This window comes from Sphaeramia orbicularis, chromosome 11, assembly GCF_902148855.1.
Source record: "Sphaeramia orbicularis chromosome 11, fSphaOr1.1, whole genome shotgun sequence".
In the NCBI taxonomy this organism is placed as follows: Eukaryota; Metazoa; Chordata; class Actinopteri; order Kurtiformes; family Apogonidae; genus Sphaeramia; species Sphaeramia orbicularis.
The window spans coordinates 2,107,880-2,131,280 of record NC_043967.1 but is presented as its reverse complement, the minus strand read 5'-3'; the positions used below and the strand labels follow the sequence as shown (position 1 = coordinate 2,131,280).

The window sequence follows — 23,401 nt, the reverse complement described above, 5'->3', positions numbered from 1 at the left end:
CACACTTAACAACAGCGTAACAAATGTGTATATATATATATATATATATATATATATATATATATCAACAAACAAGTCCCATGACATCTACAAATATTTTTTTTTCCAACAAATATTCTTCCTTGACCAGCACTATGTGAATAAGGTAGAGTTGTCAATCGGTAGAAAAAAATTAACAAATTAATTGGAAACAAAACTGTAATTGATTGAGATTAAACATGTCTTTTTCTCTTTAGACAAAAGCTTGAAATAATGTATATTTAAATGTAACAATCACAGATTTAATGAGTAATAAATAAAGTTTGATGGCTCTAGAATATGATGTTTAATTTTCTTATGTTTTGTACTTAGAGTATATTTGTAAATGAATTTTGTTTGAATATTAAAGTCAATTAACATCGACCTCTCCATTTTCTTTATATGTCCAGGTCTGAGGATAGTTTGTGGAGCAACATGGAGACTCAGAAACAAATACACTGCAGCAGGTTTAAGGGGAAAAGACTTCTAAAGCCATCCACTGCAGGAAAAAAGACAGAAAATACAAACACTGGATACAAGTGAGGATTTCTGCAGAGAGAGCTCCTTTGACAACCAGCTTTTCAGCACTGCACCATCTGTAACGTATGCAAACCCTTCAAGTTGAACAGTTGAACAGAAAAGGCAGCTTTGTTTCAGAAAAGGGCTGTCATGGAATGGTACTCACTGGCCTACACTACAACTCATTCACATTATAAGGAAATGTGCTGCATGGGGGGGGGGGGGGGGGTATGTGTGCCTTAATGAGATTTCTACTACAATTAAGATGAAATACACCGATCTAATGTCATTGCTGTCATACAGAGGCTGTTGTTTGGGCCCAGGTACAGCCTGCAGGTTGTGTTGTAATCCAGAGGCTCACACAGTTTGAATCTGTTTTCATCCAGCTAGTTCTCATACATCTGGGAATGTGTTTACATGAACTGTCATGACAGCTGTGTTTAATCGATCATCATCAACACACATTTTGTTCCAACAGTTAGACTGCTAGAGGTCAGTGCTGAAGTCAGTGTTAGTCGTCAGATTCCGTTTCAGTTGAATATTCTGCTGCTGAGGTTACGGCTTCATTAAATTAGGTCTCAGGTTCGGTCTTGAATGTAACCAAACTGACTGTGTGTGTGTGTGTGTGTGTGTGTGAGACTGTGTGTTAAGCAGTAAATTATTTCAGTGTGACACAGTAGTATTCAGTTTTTTTCGTATATCCATTCTAACTGATATCTGTCCACAATACCAGTTACAACAGTAACTAGACATTCAACTGATGTTCAGTGTCTCAAACTGAATCCAAGTCCTAATGAATGTGGTGTAAAGTCTGACCACCAGTGGCGGCTCGTCAATAGAGGGCGCTAGGGCGCCGCCCCACCTATCTCACATGAAGAGGAAGACGATAGGAACACATACATCTAATAATTTTACAAAACCATGAATAAAGGAGCTGTACATGATCCAGCCTGTGAGTGCTGTGTATGATCTGCATTCACATGTAGTTTAAAGATACTTTTGGCTGTTTAGTGAGCAGTCAAGTCACATGTTTACTGTTTAGGGCACGAAAACCTGCGCCCAAGGCTCTCCCTTTACCATGACAGACTGTCCTTATAAATGACACCTGTGCAGTAGACCCCCCTCCAATACAAGAGATAGGAGAGCCTTAAAGACCACCCACAGGAGGAAACAGCACATCCAATAAAGAATCCAGCGCTTCCTCAGATGTGGAATCAGCGAACAGGTCTGTAGGTCATACTCCCATCATGTTCACAGGCAGCAGGAGGACTCAGTGGGTATCACTACTGCCTGGTTCCAGTGGTCAAGTTCACATCTTTTAGCCCTTATGTTGATTTTCTATGTTTTCAATGCCATGCATTGGCCATATTATCAGTGGAAACATGCCTGAGTTTAACAGTAGACTGATGGAAAAATGCTGAAATTCATGCATAAAAATCCATGACTGAAAACACATACTGTGTATTTTTTTATTTTAATTTAACTTAATATTTTGAAACAGTGGTGCATGTTCTTTGGCGTATCCTAGTGGTGATATGTGGTTATAGTGCATCAGAAAACTGACTTGTACAATACACCCCCCCAAAAACAGTTTCACCAGCCGCCACTGCTGATCACAAGTACGTTTACTGATATGAATGAGGTGAGCAGAGCGATGAGCGATGTGAGGATCTAATCCAGTCTGAGAGTCACTGTCTGCCTCAAACTAATGTGGAGGTCGTCAACCTAAGCCTTACTCACCCACAAATATACAACTGACCCACAAATATACAACTGACCCACAAATATACAACTGACCCACAAATATACAACTGACCCACAAATATACAACTGCATTCATTTAGTTTGGAGATCTGGTGGTGTTCATCACCAAGCTCATGAGCTATTGAAAGGAAAAGGATTCTGTTAGTCTGAAGGAAATATTGAGGTTTATAGATCTATATTCTTTTAAAGTTCTTACAAGTGTTTCATTCCTTTAGTCGGCTGCTGTTGCTGCTCATTGTAACAGGAGACTGCAACCGGAAAACATGGATTTAAAGAGGTTAAATATATACAGACAATATGCAAACCAGTTACATACTGTTTTAACAGTTAATGTTCCTTTGACACAATTATTAGTAAACTTTAGTGACTTTCTTGCTTTTCAAAGATGTCCCTCTTTTTTGAATTCCATCTTAAATAGTTCAAACCTGACACATTCATGCATGTACATTGTTGTACAGCACAAACAGCACAATGTGCCACAGCTTTTATTCTGAATCTATTTTATAATAATATGTTCATTCCAATCTTTATCACACATTTTATGTGTTTAAGGCATAAAACCCAACTCAGCTCCACTGAAAACACTTGATGCTTAAATATTGCTGCCTGGAATGTTAATGCATGTACTGTATGTAAATAGCTTGAATGCAAATGTAAATAAACTGTGATGCTAACATGGCAATGTGCATTTCTTCATTACTTGGTTCTAATGTTCACACGTATGCATTTGGCTCTAAATACAGAAACTGATAGATCGTCCCTTGAGAATCAACTGCTTCTATGTCCACTTTTTGCAGAAGGGGAGTTAAACATATCAGGACATTCTAAATTCATTTCAGTTTCTGTCCCAAAGTTCTTAGCTCCAAGCTAAACATCTACACACACTCACACCTAGAAACATTTAGTTCTATGTCCTGAGTGGAGCTGGTTTCAGATCAGGTAGTTCTATGTCCAAGGAGCCAATCAGGGGCCAGACCTGGATCATGTGACATTCACTCAAAAAAGATGTATGCCCAGAAAATACATGGAGGGGGTCTGAAATGGACTGAGACATGTTTCCTTTCTGCCGTTGATGCCTCAGTAAGGCATTTGGATCCTGGTAAAAGTTTGAAATGATTGGTGTGAACAGGGCTGTCATGGAAATAGTTTAGTTTAATGTTTGTTCACAGTAGTTCAGTGTTCAAATGTGTCATTTTTAGACGGCCAAGGCTGTCCCAGAGTCAGGTCTGAGAAGGAGGCTCACAGATAAACTTGTGTATTTGAGTCAGTTTAGATTTGAGTGGATGAGGCATTTGGACGCAAAATGTGTCATTTGTGGATCAGTTTTCTTTTTCATCCTTTCATTCTTTCAGACTAGATTTTGCTCAAGTGTCCAATATTGTCCTCCTCAGGTTCAAATGAGAATGTGTCTCATTTACAGACTTGTCATTGATTTGATAGAATCATTTTATCTGTGAACGTAGATTTAATTTTGAGGCAATTTTTGCATTTTATACACTTTTTTCTAATTTTATTTTTTATGTTCTAGATTCTGGTCCAGTGGTCAGTGTTGTCCGGTATCAGGTTCAAATGAGGATGTGTCTCATTCATGGACTTTTATCTGAGTGGACTCAGAATGTTCACTCCTCATCACTCCTCAGTCTTAAAGGTGGTTCATGCTGTTCCACATCATCTGCCTCCATTCCACAACTAATTCTCCTCCTTTGAGGATTGAAGTATGGCTGAAAATGCTTGTTTTCCATGAAAACTGAGTGAACACAGGTTCCTCAGGTCCTCCAGGTGTCCCAACACGTTTATTCACCATTCTACCTTTAATGAAAAAGGACAGATGTGCTCATTTGAGTTGTCCACCTTAAATACATGTGGATTGGAAACACTAGCAGAGGAGGGTTTTTAATGTTCCATTTTGTGACCTTAGTATAAAATCCATGTAATCAGTGACTAAAACGTTCTTAGTTTGTTCATAACTTTTTTCAAACAGCTGTGGTGGACATAGAACTTCCTGCTTTGGATCATCAGTGACACCTGTAAAGGCACCAGCTCCTCTGGTGGACATAGAACATGTGGACCAGGGACAACTTCCAGACCTTGGAATCACAAAGTTCTATGTCCATTTTTGACTTCTTCTATCTGTAAGCCTATGGAGATTCTGACATTAGTCATTATTGTTTTGTATCCCAGACCCCTGTTAGAAAAGAAACACCTGGATTCAATGTGTCCACATACTTTTGTCCATTTGTGTACGAGTTAGACAATTATGCTATGAGGATAACAGATTGTTTTTAAGCTAATTGCATCGTTGTGAACTGTAGCGCCACCTCGGGGTGCAGTGAACCCGTTGTTGGGGCCACTTTCTGTGATCATAGAACCTTTTGTTTTTGCTACACAAAACACTTAGTGGACAAAAATAAGAAGCAGAATAAGAGCAGCAGTAAACAGGGTGGATGTGAGTGGAGGTGCTCCACATGAGAGGCTCCAGAAAAGCCCAACACTCCTGACTCATGTGGATGAATAGAAGGAACACTCATTTATCCTTTTACTTCATCTACTGTGTATTTGTTGTTTATTTTCATACTCAACTAATTCTGTAAAGCCCTGTGAGGAAACCTTGTTGTGATTTAGGGCTCAGCAAATAAAACTGACTTGAACTGAATTTCCTGTGAACTCAGCCCACAGTTCTGACCCTTCCATTAGACACAGAAGTGGTTCATTAAATGGACGATATGAATGAATGTTTCAGCTGCAACAGCTTCCTTAACCTTCTAACTGATGCAGTAACTTTTCATTTTTGAACCAACCATCAGTGTAGGACACAGGTGTCAAACATGCGGCCCGGGGGCCAAATCCGGCCCACCAAAGGGTCCAGTTCGGCCCACCAAAGGGTCCAGTTCGGCCCACCAAAGGGTCCAGTCTGGACCACCAAAGGGTCCAGTCTGGACCACCAAAGGGTCCAGTCTGGCCCCTGGGATGAATGTGTGAAATGCAGAAATTACACTACAAAAAAACATGACAAGAAACTTCACTGTCAAATTCTCCACACAACATCTGAGCAATACAGAAAAAATATGAAAATTAAATAAGAAATATATATATGTGTGTGTGTGTGTGTGTGTGTGTGTGTGTGTGTGTGTGTATGTGTGTGTGTCAAAAATTATATATAGATAAAAGTAGTATAAAAAATGAAGACACGGTAAAAATGTGAATGGTACACACACACACACACACACAAACACACACACACACAAATACACACACACAAACACACAGACACAAATACACACAAACATACACACACACAAACAGACACACACACACACACACACACACACACACAAACATGCCTAAACATACACACACACACAAACACACACAAATATACACACACAAACACAAACAGACATGCACACAAACACACACACATACACACACACACGCACACAATAAAGTTTTTCAAAATCAAAGCCTTAATAAAAATGGTAAATTATGAGTTTTATGCTCAGCTGTTCATAATGTTTCAAGTCACTCAAACGGATTGCATCTCTCACATACACACACACACACACACACACACACACACACACACACACACACACACGCAGTATGGTTTTCAAAATAAAAGCCTCATTAAAAGGTGATGGTGGTTTCAGCAGGAGGGTGCAGTAGTGTTCTACTACACTCACTGCAGTGAACTGTGAACCAGGTTTTGAGATTTTCTTCAACATTTATTACTGTGTGGATTCATTATTAATTCTTGTTGTTTTTGTTATTCATTAGTTTAGGTGTTGTTGTTTTTTTCATTTTGTTGCTTATTTTATTCTTTTACTTTATTTTATGTAAAAGTTTTGATTATTTTTTTCCACATTATTATTTTGTAGGTTTTAATTCATTTTTGTTCATTTTATTCACTGTCATTGATCCAACTCCATGAGTTTTACACACACAAAAACACAACCCAGTGCACATATGATCTAAAACAAAAAATCCCAAAACAAGTCACATATCTGAATTTATTTTGAGTCAAAATTACCATTTTTTAAAAGAGGATTTAATGTGTTTTTCCTCAACATACATGTCTGTAAAAACACTAAGTCTGGATTGTCGATGGAATAAATGAACATAAATGAAATGTACTAGTATGTTCTGACACTGTCTGATGTGAATAAACTGAGAATGACAAGTGTAATGTTGGAACTCTGATCAGTATCAGGTGGAGAACACAGGCCGGGGCGTGAAATACAGGAAATGTTGGGTTTGTTTTTATTTTGTCAGTGGAAAAAAACTTTGGGTTAGAGTTGTTTAAAAAACAGTAGGCTCACGCTGCCGCTGCAGGCAGCTGCACAAACCTCTGTTTCCCACAATGCACGTCGCGATAAAAAATTCCGAAGGTGCCCGAGTCATCTCCTGAATGTAAACACATGGTTTTGTTTCTGGTGGATGGCACTTCAAAATTGTTCACCGTAATGCAAGAGATTCAGGTGAGTAATGACAGAAAGACTTCCAGATTTGTGATACTCAGGCTATGACTGAGGTTTAAAAGATCTGATGAAAAATTGGTCACGAAAGTCTCCTGCACCTTTAATAAGTAAAGAGTCAAATTTCTTTCCAACTTTCAGCCCAAAAGATGAATTGAATGCAGACGTGGAGGCTATTTCCCAGATATTTCCACCTCTTTATGACTTTTCTCAGGTTTTAGACCACATCACAGCACTGAGACAGCTCTGCTCAAAGTATTTAATGACATTCGCTTTAACACAGATCATGGCAGATCTTCAGTTTTAGTCTTACTGGACCTCAGTGCTGCATTCCACACAGTCCACCATGATATATTACTTGATCAACTGTTAAATTGGGTGGGACTATCTGGCACAGTTCTTGATTGGTCTGCATCCTACTTAAAGGGCAGGGATTATCTTGTGTCAATAGGTAACTTTAAATCTGAGCAGACCAAAATTACATGTGGAGTCCCCCAAGGCTCCATCCTGGGGCCCCTTCTGTTCAACATCTACATGCTTCCACTGGCTCAGATCATAGAAAAAAACAAAATAGATTACCATAACTATGCAGATGACACACAGCTCTACATTTCAGTGTCCCCAGGTGACCATAGCTCCATACAAGCACTGGGTAAACGCATGGAGCAAATATCTGAATGGATGGGCCATAATTTTCTTCAGTTAAACAGAGAAAAAACTGAGGTAGTCGTTTTTGGACCCAAGGAGGAGCGTCTTAAAATCAGCATGCAGCTCCAGTCACTTCAGTTAAAAACCTCAGACCAGGCCAGGAATTTGGGTGTTGTCATGGATTCAGACCTGAACTTTAAAAACCACATACAAACAATTACAAAGTCAGCTTACTATCACCTCAAGAACATTTCTAGGATTAAAGGACTGATGTCGCAGCAGGACCTGGAAAAACTTGTCCATGCATTTATCTTTAGTGGAGTTGACTACTGGAACAGTATCTTCTGTGGTCTGCCTAAAAAGTCTATTCGACGACTGCAGCTGATCCAGAATGCTGCAGCTCCAGTCCTCACTAAGACCAAGAGAGTGGACCACATCAGTCCAGTTCTGAGGTCTCTATACTGGACCCCATCAGCCCAGTTCTGAGGTCTCTACACTGGACCACATCAGTCCAGTTCTGAGGTCTCTATACTGGACCCCATCAGTCCCAGTTCTGAGGTCTCTACACTGGACCACATCAGTCCAGTTCTGAGGTCTCTATACTGGACCCCATCAGTCCAGTTCTGAGGTCTCTACACTGGACCACATCAGCCCAGTTCTGAGGTCTCTACACTGGCTCCCTGTCTCTCAGAGAACAGACTTTAAAATTCTCTTACTAGCATATAAAGCACAGAATGGTTCAGGCCCAAAATCCATCAGAGACCTTCTAGTCCAGTATGAACCATCCAGACCCCTCAGGTCATCTGGTGCAGGTCTGCTCTGTGTTCCCAAAGTCAGAACTAAACATGAAGAATCAGCGTTCAGTTTCTATGCTCCATATATCTGGAACAAACTACCAGAAAATATCAGGTCTGCTGAGAGTCTGAGTTCTTTTAAGTCCAGGTTCCAGACTCACCTGTTCACTGCTGCCGCTGACTAAAAGGCTTTGACTTTTTAAATTTAATATTCTCTTTTGAAACTCTGCACTGCAACTTTTACTTTAATATGTTTTTTTTTTTTTTTTTTTTTTTTTGGATTTTCTGTGTTGTTTTCTTACTTGCTGTTTTTAATCACCTTTTACATGTTTCTTTTATAATGTTTTAAATGTGTTTCTTTTTATTTCAATGTCCTGTGTGAAGCACCTTGAATTGCCTTGTTGCTGAAATATGCTATACAAATAAACTTGCCTTGCCTTCTCTAAACATTGTGTCTTTCTTCTGTAAATACGCTCCTTTAAAGTCATGCTCATTTTCAGCCTGAAGCCATAATCCTCTCACTTTGTAAAAAGGCTGATAGATGAGTTATTTTCGAAGGCGTCGTCTCTGTTAGTAATTTCTTCAAACATCTTTTTCCCTGAAACTATTGGTCAAATTCATTTAAATTTGATCTGTATCTTTCTTGTAACAATGTTTACAAAGATTGTTCAGTTTGGAAAAATGTAGATTTTTGAAATATTGTAAAAGTGCCTTTCCTTCTAATGGTCCATGTTTTGATGGTTTATGACATGTAAAGGGTTCCAGATATCAGTCTAGTTCCTATTGATCACTGATAGAAGTCATATCTGGACTTTGATTGGATGAGTTGAGTTGTCCTCCAGTCAAAGTCCCGCCCACTTGTATAGTTAGATTGATGTGCATCCAGACCACAGGACTGGAACATAGAGACAGAACCTGAACAACCTCACACATTCAACTGGGGACTGATTCTGGATAGTCCAGTTCCACTGTACGAACAAGAAATCACACATTCACAATCATTTCATGACAAGAGGACAAATATTTTATTCCAACATTATGGGCAGCAGTGTTACAGGATAACAGCCTCTAAGTAATGAGCACTGCAACTGAAAAATAGAACAAAACAAACAACATGAACTAAATAATCAACATGAAGAAAAATATAACAAAACTAGAAGCACTCGGAGAGCACAGACCTCCGCCAAGGCTGATCAGTGGCCCCCCCCGTGGGCCCCCGTGGGCCCCCCCACGCCAAGGAGGTTATGTTTTTGCCAGGGTTTGTTTGTCTGTCTGTTTGTTTGTTTGTCTGTCCGTTAGTGTGCGACATAACTCAAAAAGTTATGGACAGATTTTGATGAAATTTTCTGGTCTGTGGCCCCCCCCCCCCCCCCCCCCGATCACCACCAAAATTTAATCATTTCTTCCTTATCCCATTTCCAACAAACCCTGAAAATTTCATCAAAATCTGTCCATAACTTTTTGAGTTATGTTGCACACTAACGGACAGACAAACAGACAAACCCTGGCAAAAACATAACCTCCTTGGTGGAGGTAATAATCACCAAAATGTACAAAAATTAACAAAATAATCAACGTAAATGAAGAAAAATGAAAACACAGGACAAACAATTCATCACAATGATGGAATTAAAAAGAATGAGGTAAAATTAACAAAACAAGCACCAGAAATAAACAAAATAACTGTTGAAGAATTAAGGGTGCTTTATGTTATTAGTGTTTCTAAATGTTCTGTGTATTTGTAGATGATCAACTCAGACAGAATAGTGTTAAAATTCAACTGATTTGTCTTGAACAATTTCATGTTGTAAAAAACACAACTATACAAGTATACAACACATCTACACAACTACACAACACATCTACTCATCACACAGAGACACAGAGGATCCAGAATCATAGAGTCCAAATCCTCCAAACAGTGGTTCAGTCAGTGTGGTGTTGAAGGTGTAGATGTGGATCAGTTTGTCAGAGCAGACTCTGTAGAAGGACACAGATCCAGCAGGACAGTCCACATACACTGAGACTGTACCAGAGGAGGAGGAGGAGGAGGAGGAGGAGGAGGAGGAGGACTGAGGGATGTGTGTGTATTTCTTATTATGCCAGACGCTGTATCCACCTCTATAACAGAACAGACTCCAGGACTGATCATTTTCTCCAAACACACAGTCTGTCCTGTTTCCTTTCCTTCCGATTCCTCTGTAAGTCGCTGATATATAAACCCGGCCACTCCACTGGACCTCCCAGTAACAGCGACCAGTCAGACCAGTTGAAGTCTTCAGCTGAGGCACATCCTCAAATCTGTCCTGATGATCAGGATAGGACTGAACCTCCTCCACCCGTTCCACCTTCTTGTTGTTTTCAGACAGTTTGAGTTTTGTGTTTGCTGTGTTTGGATCCAGGGTGAGTTCACAGAAATCTGATGGACAGAAGAAAACGCAAAACAGCTGCAGTTATTGATCAGTGATCAACTTGATTTGACTTTAGGGGAAAGACTACAGAATGACTTCTTGTCTGTAATTCTTGCCCTGGTTCACACACTGTTACTGTGACACACATGACCATATCGTCCATTGAGAATCAGCTGCTTCTATGTCCACTTTTTGCAGAAGGGGAGTTAAACATATCAGGACATTCTAAATTCATTTCAGTTTCTGTCCCAAAGTTCTTAGCTCCAAGCTAAACATCTACACACACTCACACCTAGAAACATTTAGTTCTATGTCCTGAGTGGAGCTGGTTTCAGATCAGGTAGTTCTATGTCCAAGGAGCCAATCAGGGGCCAGACCTGGATCATGTGACATTCACTCAAAAAAGATGTATGCCCAGAAAATACATGGAGGGGGTCTGAAATGGACTGAGACATGTTTCCTTTCTGCCGTTGATGCCTCAGTAAGGGCATTTGGATCCTGGTAAAAGTTTGAAATGATTGGTGTGAACAGGGCTGTCATGGAAATAGTTTAGTTTAATGTTTGTTCACAGTAGTTCAGTGTTCGAATGTGTCATTTTTAGACGGCCAAGGCTGTCCCAGAGTCAGGTCTGAGAAGGAGGCTCACAGATAAACTTGTGTATTTGAGTCAGTTTAGATTTGAGTGGATGAGGCATTTGGACGCAAAATGTGTCATTTGTGGATCAGTTTTCTTTTTCATCCTTTCATTCTTTCAGACTAGATTTTTGCTCAAGTGTCCAATATTGTCCTCCTCAGGTTTAAATGAGAATGTGTCTCATTTACAGACTTGTCATTGATTTGATAGAATCGTTTTATCTGTGAACGTAGATTTAATTTTGAGGCAATTTTTGCATTTTATACACTTTTTTCTAATTTTTACTTTTTATGTTCTGGATTCTGGTCCAGTGGTCAGTGTTGTCCGGTATCAGGTTCAAATGAGGATGTGTCTCATTCATGGACTTTTATCTGAGTGGACTCAGAATGTTCACTCCTCATCACTCCTCAGTCTTAAAGGTGGTTCATGCTGTTCCACATCATCTGCCTCCATTCCACAACTAATTCTCCTCCTTTGAGGATTGAAGTATGGCTGAAAATGCTTGTTTTCCATGAAAACTGAGTGAACACAGTTTCCTCAGGTCCTCCAGGTGTCTGAACACATTTATTCACCATTCTACCTTTAATGAAAAAGGACAGATGTGCTCATTTTAGTTGTCCACCTTAAATGCATGTGGATTGGAAAACACTAGCAAAGGATGGTTTTTAATGTTGCATTTTGTGACCTTAGTATAAAATCCATGTAATCAGTGACTAAAACATTCTTAGTTTGTTCTTAACTTTTTTAAACACAACTGTGGTGGACATAGAACTTCCTGATGTGGATCATCAGTGACACCTGTAAAGGCACCAGCTCCTCTGGTGGACATAGAACATGTGGACCAGGGACAACTTCCAGACCTTGGAATCACAAAGTTCTATGTCCATTTTTGACTTCTTCTATCTGTAAGCCTATGGAGATTTAGAACATGTGAACAATATGTTTAGGGTTCCTTCCACAGTCAACACTATTCCACACAAAAGATGATTGATAACTCTCCAAATATCACAGATCAGACAGGTGACATTTTCAAACTCTGTTTTCTAAAAAAAATGAGGAAAAGTGGACGTAGAACCAGCCGATTCTCAAGGGAGGATATGTTGGATTGGTCATGTGTGTGTTTTATAGCTGTAAGCTAGCTGCTCGCTGTGCAGTCACAAGGAAAGACGCTGCATTAATGTGAATATAAAACCACAGTTACACAACCTCACCTGGTACCACATTACAAACACTAATACTCAACAAAAGGAATAAAAACTGAAAACACTAATCAGTCAAATCAATCAGCAATCAGTAAAATGAATGAAAATGACGTTCTGATGGTTTTGGGTAAATTCATGATGGACACAAATAAAGGTCTGGTCTGAAACGTGTCTTTGTGAGTTTTATTTCAGAGAAGCTCTGAGATGTGAGTTGTAGTTTTTCTGTCTAATGTCATGTAGGCAGTAGTCAAGGACAGACGGACAGGAAGTGGAATTTACTGACATTTCATTCCAATGGTTCTGTTCAGTCTGTGTGTCCAAGTTCTCTGTCCAAAACCTTCTGATCAAAAAAAAAAAAAACCTTTATTGATGACCTTTGCACAGATTTTTAATTTAATCTTTCCCTTTCCCTTTAACTGTCCATAAAATCCATAATATTACAGCCTTTATCGAATATATAATAAATATTTATAGAAGTGATTGGATGTTTTGGGTTGAACTTGTTACTGTGTTAAACTTTCCTCCTGATCGACTCAGCTGTGTTTTTGACTTTATTGTTTGTTGGTCTTCCACCTTTATCAGACAGCAACACAAGAACGACACTAGAGTGATCCATAAAGACAGAGGAGGTGTGATTGGCCAACGGGCTGAGGTTCTGAGGGTATTTGTGTCATGTGACCCGTGTCCTGACCAATCAGCTGTCAGCTCCTCCTCTGTCTTCACTGACAGTTGATGTGTTTTCTAATGTGCTCCCACTGTATGTTCAGGATGGGTTTACTCTGTAATCCAATGGAAATCCACTTACACTTCCTCAGACCTGGTCTCAACCATCGGACTCCACTGGGCTCCAACCTGAAAGGAGGAGGGGGGGGTTAAACATGGACATTCCATCACTGTGATTCACTCCAACTTTTCTGTTCACATTTAGTCAGTGGTTCCTGTCAGTCCCTTATTGAAGGTCTGTATCTGTGACCGTGGTCTGGAACTTCAGTAAAGGATGTGGAATCAGCTGTGACAGTGTTCCTGTCAGCTCCACCTGTTCTATCACTCATTCTGACAGTGTTCCTGTCAGCTCCACCTGTTCTATCACTCATTCTGACAGTGTTCCTGTCAGCTCCACCTGTTCTATCACTCATTCTCACAGTGTTCCTGTCAGCTCCACCTGTTCTATCACTCATTCTCACAGTGTTCCTGTCAGCTCCACCTGTTCTATCACTCATTCTCACAGTGTTCCTGTCAGCTCCACCTGTTCTATCACTCATTCTCACAGTGTTCCTGTCAGCTCCACCTGTTCTATCACTCATTCTCACAGTGTTCCTGTCAGCTCCACCTGTTCTATCATTCATTCTGACAGTGTTCCTGTCAGCTCCACCTGTTCTATCACTCATTCTCACAGTGTTCCTGTCAGCTCCACCTGTTCTATCATTCATTCTGACAGTGTTCCTGTCAGCTCCACCTGTTCTATCACTCATTCTGACAGTGTTCCTGTCAGCTCCACCTGTTCTATCACTCATTCTCACAGTGTTCCTGTCAGCTCCACCTGTTCTATCACTTCATTCTCGACAGTGTTCCTGTCAGCTCCACCTGTTCTATCACTCATTCTGACAGTGTTCCTGTCAGCTCCACCTGTTCTATCATTCATTCTCACAGTGTTCCTGTCAGCTCCACCTGTTCTATCACTCATTCTGCACAGTGTTCCTGTCAGCTCCACCTGTTCTATCACTCATTCTCACAGTGTTCCTGTCAGCTCCACCTGTTCTATCACTCATTCTCACAGTGTTCCTGTCAGCTCCACCTGTTCTATCACTCATTCTGACAGTGTTCCTGTCAGCTCCACCTGTTCTATCACTCATTCAGACAGTGTTCCTGTCAGCTCCACCTGTTCTGTCACTCATTCTGACAGTGTTCCTGTCAGCTCCACCTGTTCTATCACTCATTCTGACAGTGTTCCTGTCAGCTCCACCTGTTCTATCACTCATTCTGACAGTGTTCCTGTCAGCTCCACCTGTTCTATCACTCATTCTCACAGTGTTCCTGTCAGCTCCACCTGTTCCATCACTTCTTCTCTGTGTGTGCATCAGCTCAGTCCATACCTGACAGTGTCCAGTGTCCAGTGTGGATCCTCCACTACAGCACACAGCTCCTGTCCTGAGGCTCCTGGATGGTTGTAGCTCAGGTCCAACAGTCTGAGATGGGACGGATTGGACTTTAGGGCTGAGACCAGAGAAGAACATCCTTCCTCTGTGATCAGACATCCTGACAGTCTGCAACACAAAACATCACACATCATCTGAGGAGGAAAAGAAGCAGCGTCAGCTGTTGGACACAGTTCTTCTGTGGATGGATTTCAGTCCAAATGGGACTGACCTGGAGACAGTTTCTATTGGACTGACTCGGTTCAGGGCAAGCTCTGAACACAGACTCAGATTAGTCCAGTCCCTGTCCACAGTCTGGAAAGACCTGATCTTTTATTGTTACTCAGACAAATTTAACTGGATGAAGATTGACTTTGACCAAATAAAGACACAAATGTACAGATAATGGTCCAAAAACATAAAGTGCATAAATGAACATCCTTCAGCACCCTCAAATCAAAGGTTCAATGGTTCTTGGGTTCCAGTGTTTCAACAGACAAACCAGTTCCACTCCAGTCCAACCCTCAGACTGCAGACACTTTACTGTCCTTTGGATAATATCTGTAGATTTAGACTCATTTGGTTCAAATAAACCTTCATACAGTTTAGTTCCTGTGTTTGTTTCACAGAAATAAAGGAACATGCATGTGTTTCATGTCAGACACTGAACAGCTGCTCTGAAAACCAGCTCAGACTGATCCACTACAGGTACATCATGGTTTTGATCATCATCGTTCACACTGGTTGAACAATCCAAACCTGAGAGTCTCCAGTTTACAGTCTGGACTCCTTAGTCCATCTGACAGGATCTTCAGTCCCGAATCCTTCAGGTCCATGTTGTCGAGGTCTAGATGAGTCAGACTACAGGACTGGGACCTGAGAACTGAGGACAGACCTGCACAGCTTCTCTCTGACAGGTTACAGATACCCAACCTGAAGGACACAGATGAGATTTGGATTACAATCAGGTCAGGTCTGGACTGAAGGACCATCACAGTCCACACAGGTCTCAGTTTGTACTACAGCTCAGATCCAAATAAAGCTGCACAATTTAGTGAAAAACACATTTTTTTTATTGTAATTTGAGTCTGTTTGCTTGTTTATCACAGCAAATGTTCCAGATAAGTAGATGTGCACTCTATGTTTATTTATTTATATTTTCTTTTAATATTTTTTTTTTACTTTTCCCCATTGTAGGACAAATAAAGGTTTTCTTATCTTACCCAAAATGCACGGGTTGTCATAAAAACTGAAACTAGTGTAAAAATATGGAAACTTACAAGTAGAATCACCTTAATGTTGTGATTTTCATTTTTCATGTTTTCCATTTGCTCAGTGTCACTAAATCCAAATCATCAACCGTAGAACCGTAGAACAGAGATGGGGTTGAATTTCTATTTGCTAATTTTCCCTTTGGATCACCATAAATCCACCTAAATACTGACCTTTGAATTGTGGTCTTTCCATTTTATAATTACACAGGTTGATTTAGCAATTACACTTGTGATTGACTTGATTGTGCAGCTCTAGATCTAATACACCTGCATTTAAACAAGTACAACATGATTTTATAAAACTCAGTCAGGACCAAAAGATCAGAAAGAACTGAATTCAAATTTTAACTTTATCTGACCTGAGAGTCTCCAGTTTACAGTCTGGACTCCTTAGTCCATCTGACAGGATCTTCAGTCCTGAATCCTTCAGATCCATGTTGTTGAGCTCCAGATGAGTCAGACTACAGGACTGGGATCTGAGAACTGAGGACAGACCTTCACAGCTTGTCTCTGACAGGTTACAGATATTCAACCTGGAGGACACAGATGAGGATATGATCAGGTCAGTTCTGGACTGAAGGACCATCACAGTCCACATAGATCTTAGCTCAGGGAAGAACACGATGCTGCTGAGAGTAGGAGTAGTATGTTGGGTTCCACTTCTAGCCTCTATATCTGATTATTTGTCTACTCTTTGTTCATCTCATCGTATGTCTGGTAGGGCTGTAACAACTAGTCGACTAATAGTCAATGGAAAAATCAGTCAGTGACTAATTTAGTAGTTGGAAAGAGTGTTAATCTTGCCATCTGACAATAACCATTGAAATGGTTTTATAATTTATTTTTGAGTTTTTATTTGCAGGTAGGATTTGGGGTCATTTAAAGACTGGGGGATGTCAACAGATGATGTTATCGTGTGTATCCAGTCCCAAGATAAACATGTTTGACCATAGGCAGCTGAAGTAGCTCAGAGTGAGACATCTGACTTTTCCCAGATCTTTTACCGCGTTTCCACTGCGTGGTACCGGCTTGACTCGACTCAACTCAGCTCGGCCTTTTTGCATTTCCATTATGAAAAAGGACCTGGAATCTGGTACCCGGTGCTAGTTTTTTGGTATCACCTCCGCTGAGGTTCCAAACGATACTAAACCGTGACGTATAACACTGCAGACCACTGATTGGTCAGACAGTTTTCTCTGTGACCCGCCGTTTTACAAAAAACAGATGCGGAAGTTGATAGTAAATACAGCAGTACATTAATCCACATGGAAACAGCCCAAAACTACACCATGGTCGGTCGAGGAGGTTCAGTCTTTGGTGGACGACGTAAAAATTCAGACAAGACGCAACACGCGACGACCGAGTTCATCAGCAACTCTCTGAGCAAACGACATGGAAATAACGCGCCGCATCGCTATGACGTCCAGGTACTGTAAAGTCAGTAGTATCCTGTAATGGAAACGGTCTCCAGGAATACCAAGTTGAGCCGAGTCAAGCTGGTTCCATGTAGTGGAAATGTGGCATTTGATGCACTGACAGCAAATGCACACTAATGATCTGGAACAGAAGGAGCAGCGGTAGACGGTCACTGAATCCAGGCTACGAGAAACAAACGGCCCAAAGTTTGGGAACATTTCATATGTGACACAACCAAGAAAACTGTCACATGTCAGATCTGTATCTGAGCCTGGTGGACCACAGGACCACTTCAACTATGAACAAACATTTACAGAGGAAACACGTTTATAAGATTTAGACCAACCTCGTAGATAGTTAGCTCCCATGCTAGTAGTGAGTATACTACTGTATGTGTGTGTGTGTGTGTGAAGGGTCATGACAGTTTAAAGAGGGATGTTGTCATTTTGTCTGACAATTTCATCATACATTTTATGCAGCATTAAGACAAGTACGGGAGCCATGGATGAGTTTTTGTAGAAAGAGTAGATGTGTAATCTTTAACACGCTACTGCTCTGACTGAGTCAATTCTAAACATGAAACATGAAATGCATTGGATCGACTCTGCAGTAACTGTTCTGTTAATGTTAGTGTTGGAAAGTTCAGCTGTTACTGACAGTCCGTAAAGCACTGAGTGTGTACGGGACTATAAGTGCTTAATTTGTAAAGTGAGAGGTGCTGGAACGCAGAGAGGGGGTGCATCCAGTGACTCAAAATGGGGTGGAGGTAACGGGGACAGTCTAAAACATTTAATGTAAAAAAGCTTAAAGGTTCGATGCGAGATGTTTTCCTGGAGCATTTTTACTATATTGCTTATAATCCCCTTCACACCCTGATTACAACCAATTAATTAAATGCTCTAACACAAAATTTTAAAAAATTTAGTCACCTGTGGAATGGACAGGACTGAAAAAACACCATCCAATCATTTTAAGCGCCCTATCAAAATGACTGAACAGTGATTTGTCTATCAAACTCAACTGCCATTGGTCCCTCCCACTTCCCCCCTCTGCCTGTGCCCCTCTTCGTGCATGAATCATGCGTTCTCAGAGGCTTGGAGCACTTGTTCAGGAAACGAAGCCAGAACCAGAGCTTGGCTATATTAGTCATATTAGGATGGAAAGTTCACCAGGAAACTGTTTTGTCACCAACATAAATCACTAGGAAATGTAATGTTAGAAAGATAGGTATGAATTTTCTAAGAGTGAAGGTGTTGGAGGAGACTGAATGAGGTATGCATGGATCGGGGCTGCCAGAGCCACCAGAGCTGGGGCTGCCAGAGCAGGGACCGCTGGAGCTGGGCGAATTGTTGATGTGCAGCGCTCGTGAACCCTCAAGAACAAGTGTTACAACTGACAATGCATTGCACGTGCCCGTACTCTGGAGGCATGGCTTATGGGGGATGTCTGAAGAAAGGGGTTTGGACTTTGGAATTGAGTATTTTCAAAATGTATCTTGCTCAAACCGTTTTTCTAAGATCTCATACCACACCTTTAACCTACCTTAACCCTTAATAGGTAACCATGGTGCCCCCCACAGCTACAGGTAACCTGGGGTCCAGCTAGACCCCAGGTTACCTACGGTGATAAAAACATCTAAAAATGTTATTTTTTAGTCAGTTACAATACTTTATTGCTTATAGTATGAAAGGATAGCAATGAAACGAAAAAAATATAACAAAATTGTGCTTTATTTTCCAAATAAATTCTCCTTTACTGCGTGAAGTACAATTCTCCTTTACTGCGTGAAAACATAAAAAATTAAAAACGTGGGGTCTGCTGGGACCCCAGGTTACCTATTAAGGGTTAATGTCCGAAAACTGTGATCAGTCATCACCAAAATTATTTAATAAATTGTCTGTCTGTCTGTTTCTGTCTTGTATACAAATTGTCAAGATGGAGTGAATGACTGTACTCAAACGTGCAGCGCTGAAGGGAAAGGGTTTTATTAACAGAAAAATAAGGCTTAATTTGGACAGCATCCATAATATTGGGGTTTTCATTTTGATTTTTGCAGACTCACAGGAGCAGAGCCAGTGGGTTGGTGTATGTGTGAGAGATGTGAGGAATGAAAGAATGAGAGAGACAGACTCAGCAGTTGAGTTTCTATCCTTCCCACATATTTGTTGCAATAAATAAAAATAACAGCCTTTTTTTTTGGGGGGGGGGGGGGGGGGTCAGTTTGTAATATGACTAGTCGACTGTAGAGTTAGTCATTAGTTGCTACCCAAGTGTCTGGACCTGCAACTAGAAGTGTATTTTAGTTGACTGAATCACATGTGAACCTCCGAAGTTGTATATGTCTGGATATGGACGTTTCATCTGCACAATATCTGCTCTTTAAAAGGCCAGTGGAAAAGCAGCAAAAACAAGAAGAAGAAGAAGAAGAAGAAGATGCCTCTTGCTTGGTTATCAAGACAAAAGTACAGATGAGTCATTTAATTCAAGTCCACCATAAAAACTGAAACTAGTGTAAAAATACCAAAACTTACAAGTGGAATGACAGAACATGTTTAAACTACACTTGAATGTAGATTATACACAGTACTCAGGGCCTGTATCATGTATTGCTCATTTATTTGAATATTCATGTCCTTGTAAAATTATTTTAGGTGACTCCTATCATCTTCTTCTTTATGTGAGACAGGTGGGGCGGCGCCCTAGCACCCTCTATTGACGAGCCCCCACTGCTTGTGATTGACCTGATTGTGCAGCTCTAGATCTAATACACCTGCATTTAAACAAGTACAACATGATTTAATAAAATTCAGTCAGGACCAAAAGATCAGAAATAATTGAATTCAGATTGTAACTTTATCTGACCTGAGAGTCTCCAGGTTACAGTCTGGACTCCTTAGTCCATCTGACAGGATCTTCAGTCCTGAATCCTCCAGGTCATTGGTAGTGACGTCCAGATGTCTGAGACTAGAGGACTGGGATCTGAGAACTGAGGACAGACCTTCACAGCCTCTTTTCGAAAGGCCATAAACAGTTAATCTGCAGAAACAGAACAGATTAGTTTGTTCTATTAAAAACAGCAGTAGAATAAACTGATTGTTATTAAACTCCTCTTCATTTCAGTTCGAGTAGTTCTAGAGATAATCACTAGTTTTGGTCAAATATCAGGTTATAAAGTCAATGTATCACAGAGCTCCTATTTTCTGTGAACACTCAGACAAACCGTCTGGACCTTCACTGCTGTTCATTTATGATCATGGTTCTGACCCCTATATTTATCTGGGGGTCTCAGTAACACGTACATTTACAGATTTATTTAAAGAAGATCTGGAACCAGCACTGAAGACCAAACAGGATCTAAATCCATGGTCCACCATAAACTAACTCACATGTTTTATGGACTGGATCAGATGTGCTCCTACTGTCATACACATGAAGTGGATTGGATGTGTGTTCAATCAAGTTATGATGTTGATTAATATCATCAGTGTTGTGGTTTAACAAGGAATGAATAAGGCAGAAAAATGTCCTAAACCAGACTCTAAATTCAATAAACTCTGTCTGGACTCACACAGCTTTGTTGGAGGCTTTGACGACTGGCAGCAAATTCAGAAGAGCCTCCTCTGACCCAGAGTATTTGTTCAGGTCAAACTCATCCAGATCTTTATCTGATGACAGTAACATGAAGACCAGAGCTGACCACTGAGCAGGAGATGGAGCAGAACTGTAGAGATCTCCAACTCTCAGGTACCGTTGGATCTGATCCACCAGAGATCGATCCTCCAGTTCATTCAGACAGTGGAACAGGTTGATGCTTTTCTCTACAGACAGTTTCTCATTGATCTTCTCCTTGATGTACTCAGCTGTCTCCTGATCGGTCTTTGAGCTACTTCCTGTTCGTTTCATCAGACCTTGTAGGAGTCTGTGATTGGTCGGCAGTGACAGACCCAGAAGGAAGCGGAGGAACAGGTTCAGGTGTCCATTTGGACTCTGTAAGGCCTGGTCCACAGCGGTCTGGTAGAGCTGTGCCTCTGCAGGTCCAGACCTCTGGGATGTGGTTTGTTCTTCTGACAGCAGATTGACTCCAGTGTTGATGAAGGTCTGATGGACATGAAGAGCAGCCAGAAACTCCTGGACACTCAGATGGATGAAGCAGAACCTCTTGTCCTGGTACAGTCCTCTCTCCTCTCTAAAGACCTCTGTGAACACTCCTGAGTACACTGAGGCTGAGCTGATATCGATGCCACACTCTGTCAGGTCGGATTCATAGAAGATCAGGTTTCCTTTCTTCAGCTGCTCAAAGGCCAGTTTTCCCAGAGACTCAATCATCTTCCTGGTCTCTGGACTCCAGTGTGGATCTATCTCAGATCTTCCATCATACTTGATGTTCTTCAGTTTGGCCTGAACCACCAGGAAGTGGATGTACATGTCAGTCAGGGTCTTGGGCAGTTGTCTTCTGTCTGTGGTCTTCAACACGTCCTCCAGAACTGTAGCAGTGATCCAGCAGAAGACTGGGATGTGACACATGATGTGGACGCTTCGTGACGTCTTGATGTGGGAGATGATTGTGTTGGTCTGTTCTTCATCTGTGAACCTCTTCCTGAAGTACTCCTCCTTCTGTGGGTCAGTGAACCCTCTGACCTCTGTCACCATGTCGACACACTGAGCAGGGATCTGATTGGCTGCTGCAGGTCGTGTGGTTATCCAGAGGCGAGCAGAGGGAAGCAGGTTCCCCCTGATGAGGTTCATCAGCAGCACATCCACTGAGGTGGACTCTGTCGCATCAGTCAAGATCTGAGTGTTGTTGAAGTCCAGAGGTGGTCGACACTCATCCAGACCGTCTAAGATCAACACCACCTGGAGGTCTTCAAAGATCCAGATTCCTGCTTCTGTGGTTTCAGTGAAGAAGTGCTGAACCAGTTCCACCAAGCTGAACTTCTTCTGTTTCAGCACATTCAGCTCTCTGAAGGTGAATGGAAATATGAAGTGGATGTCCTGGTTGGCTTTGTCTTCAGCCCAGTCCAGACTGAACTTCTGTGTTAAGACTGTTTTCCCGATGCCGGCCACGCCCTTTGTCAGCACTGTTCTGATTGGCTGATCTCTGTCAGGTGGTGTTTTAAAGATGTCTACACATGTGATGGTTGTTGGTGGTCTGTGTGGGTTCCTGGATGCTCTTTCAATCAGTCTGACCTCATGGTCCTGGTTGACCTCTGTAGCCCCTCCCTCTGTGATGTAGAGCTCTGTGTAGATCTGGTTCAGGAGGGTTTTGGGGTTTCCTGCTTTAGCGATGCCCTCAAACACACACTCAAACTTCTGCTGCAGGTTACGTTTCAGTTTCCGCTGCTGAACTCCAGACTGACTTCCTGAATGCAGACCCAGATAAAACCATCAGTCTCACAGTAAATCCAGTATTTTCATCTGTTCAATCTGGACAGAATGGTCTTACTGCGGTGCAGACGCTCAGCCAGCTCCTCCTGCTTCAGCCTCCTCAGGAAGTTCAGTGTGATCTTCAGAAAAGCCTCTGAGCTCCTCCTCTGCTCTTCATCCTCATCACTCAGACTCTCTAAGCATTCTGGGTAATCTGTGCTCAGAACCTGGTGGAACTTCTTCAGTTCGTTCTTGACAAAAGTGCAGATGTTCTCCTCCAGCAGCTGGAACACAAAACACAATGAAAGACACAAACTCCACCCATGGACCAAAGCTCAGGTCCATGTTGGACACAGTGACGTCCACTGGTCTGAAACCAGCTGCAGGACATGACTGGACAGAACAGATGGACCAGTAGATGTTGGACATGTACACACCGAAAATATGGAGTCCAGCTGAGTCTGATCCTGTAGACCAGTGGGAACCTCTGAGCTCTGCTGCTCCACTCTGTGGACCAAACATCAACAATGAGCTCACATTTTGTCTGTCCACACTGACACCAACAGGTGGACACACCTGGACGACAACATGAGTCACATGACCCCCTGTACTGGGAAAGGTGTCCTGGTCCTGCTGATCCCACTGAGAATCAACATCTGAGTCTGTTTGGAGCTTCACACTCACTGGGTTTAGTTGATCTCATCAACATTTGGATTAAACCAACAGCTCTGTCCTATCAATGTGTCTCCTC

The 23,401-nt window shown here is 41.4% G+C and overlaps 2 protein-coding genes across 3 annotated transcripts in view; one reads left to right on the top strand and one right to left on the bottom strand.

Annotated features, from left to right (window-relative positions):
* The window catches only part of spag1a (sperm associated antigen 1a), a 41,152-nt gene extending 22,752 nt beyond the window's left edge, over window positions 1–18,400 (top strand). Inside the window, exons 8-9 of one of the 2 annotated variants that reach the window (XR_003936666.1) lie at window positions 429–1,927; window positions 18,387–18,400. Coding sequence is in view for 1 of the 2 variants with exons in the window: in XM_030147815.1 (XP_030003675.1) it covers window positions 429–434 (6 nt within the window). In the remaining variant the exon portion in view is untranslated. Of the gene's footprint in view, window positions 1–428; window positions 2,290–18,386 lie in introns of those variants that run through there. The other variant, XM_030147815.1, reaches the window with a different exon arrangement.
* LOC115428779 (protein NLRC3-like) lies at window positions 9,878–22,995 on the bottom strand. The gene is made up of 7 exons (XM_030147992.1): window positions 22,972–22,995; window positions 22,730–22,925; window positions 20,855–22,646; window positions 16,230–16,403; window positions 15,356–15,529; window positions 13,267–13,313; window positions 9,878–10,634 (listed from the first exon to the last, which is right to left on the bottom strand). Exons 1-7 carry the CDS (start codon window positions 22,993–22,995, stop codon window positions 10,078–10,080), a joined length of 2,964 nt encoding a protein of 987 aa, XP_030003852.1. The 3' UTR covers window positions 9,878–10,077.
* Window positions 22,996–23,401: the final 406 nt, after the last annotated feature.

Excerpts from the sequence above, each read along its gene's own strand:
- LOC115428779 (XM_030147992.1), bottom strand. The coding sequence starts at position 22,995 with ATGGACCTGAGCTTTGGTCCATGG. Across the intron at positions 22,926-22,971 it reads ACCTGAGCTTTGGTCCATGG|GAGAACATCTGCACTTTTGT; the intron begins GTGGAGTTTGTG and ends CAGCTGCTGGAG. Across the intron at positions 10,635-13,266 it reads GAGACCAGGTCTGAGGAAGT|ATTTCTGTGAACTCACCCTG; the intron begins GTAAGTGGATTT and ends TCTGTCCATCAG.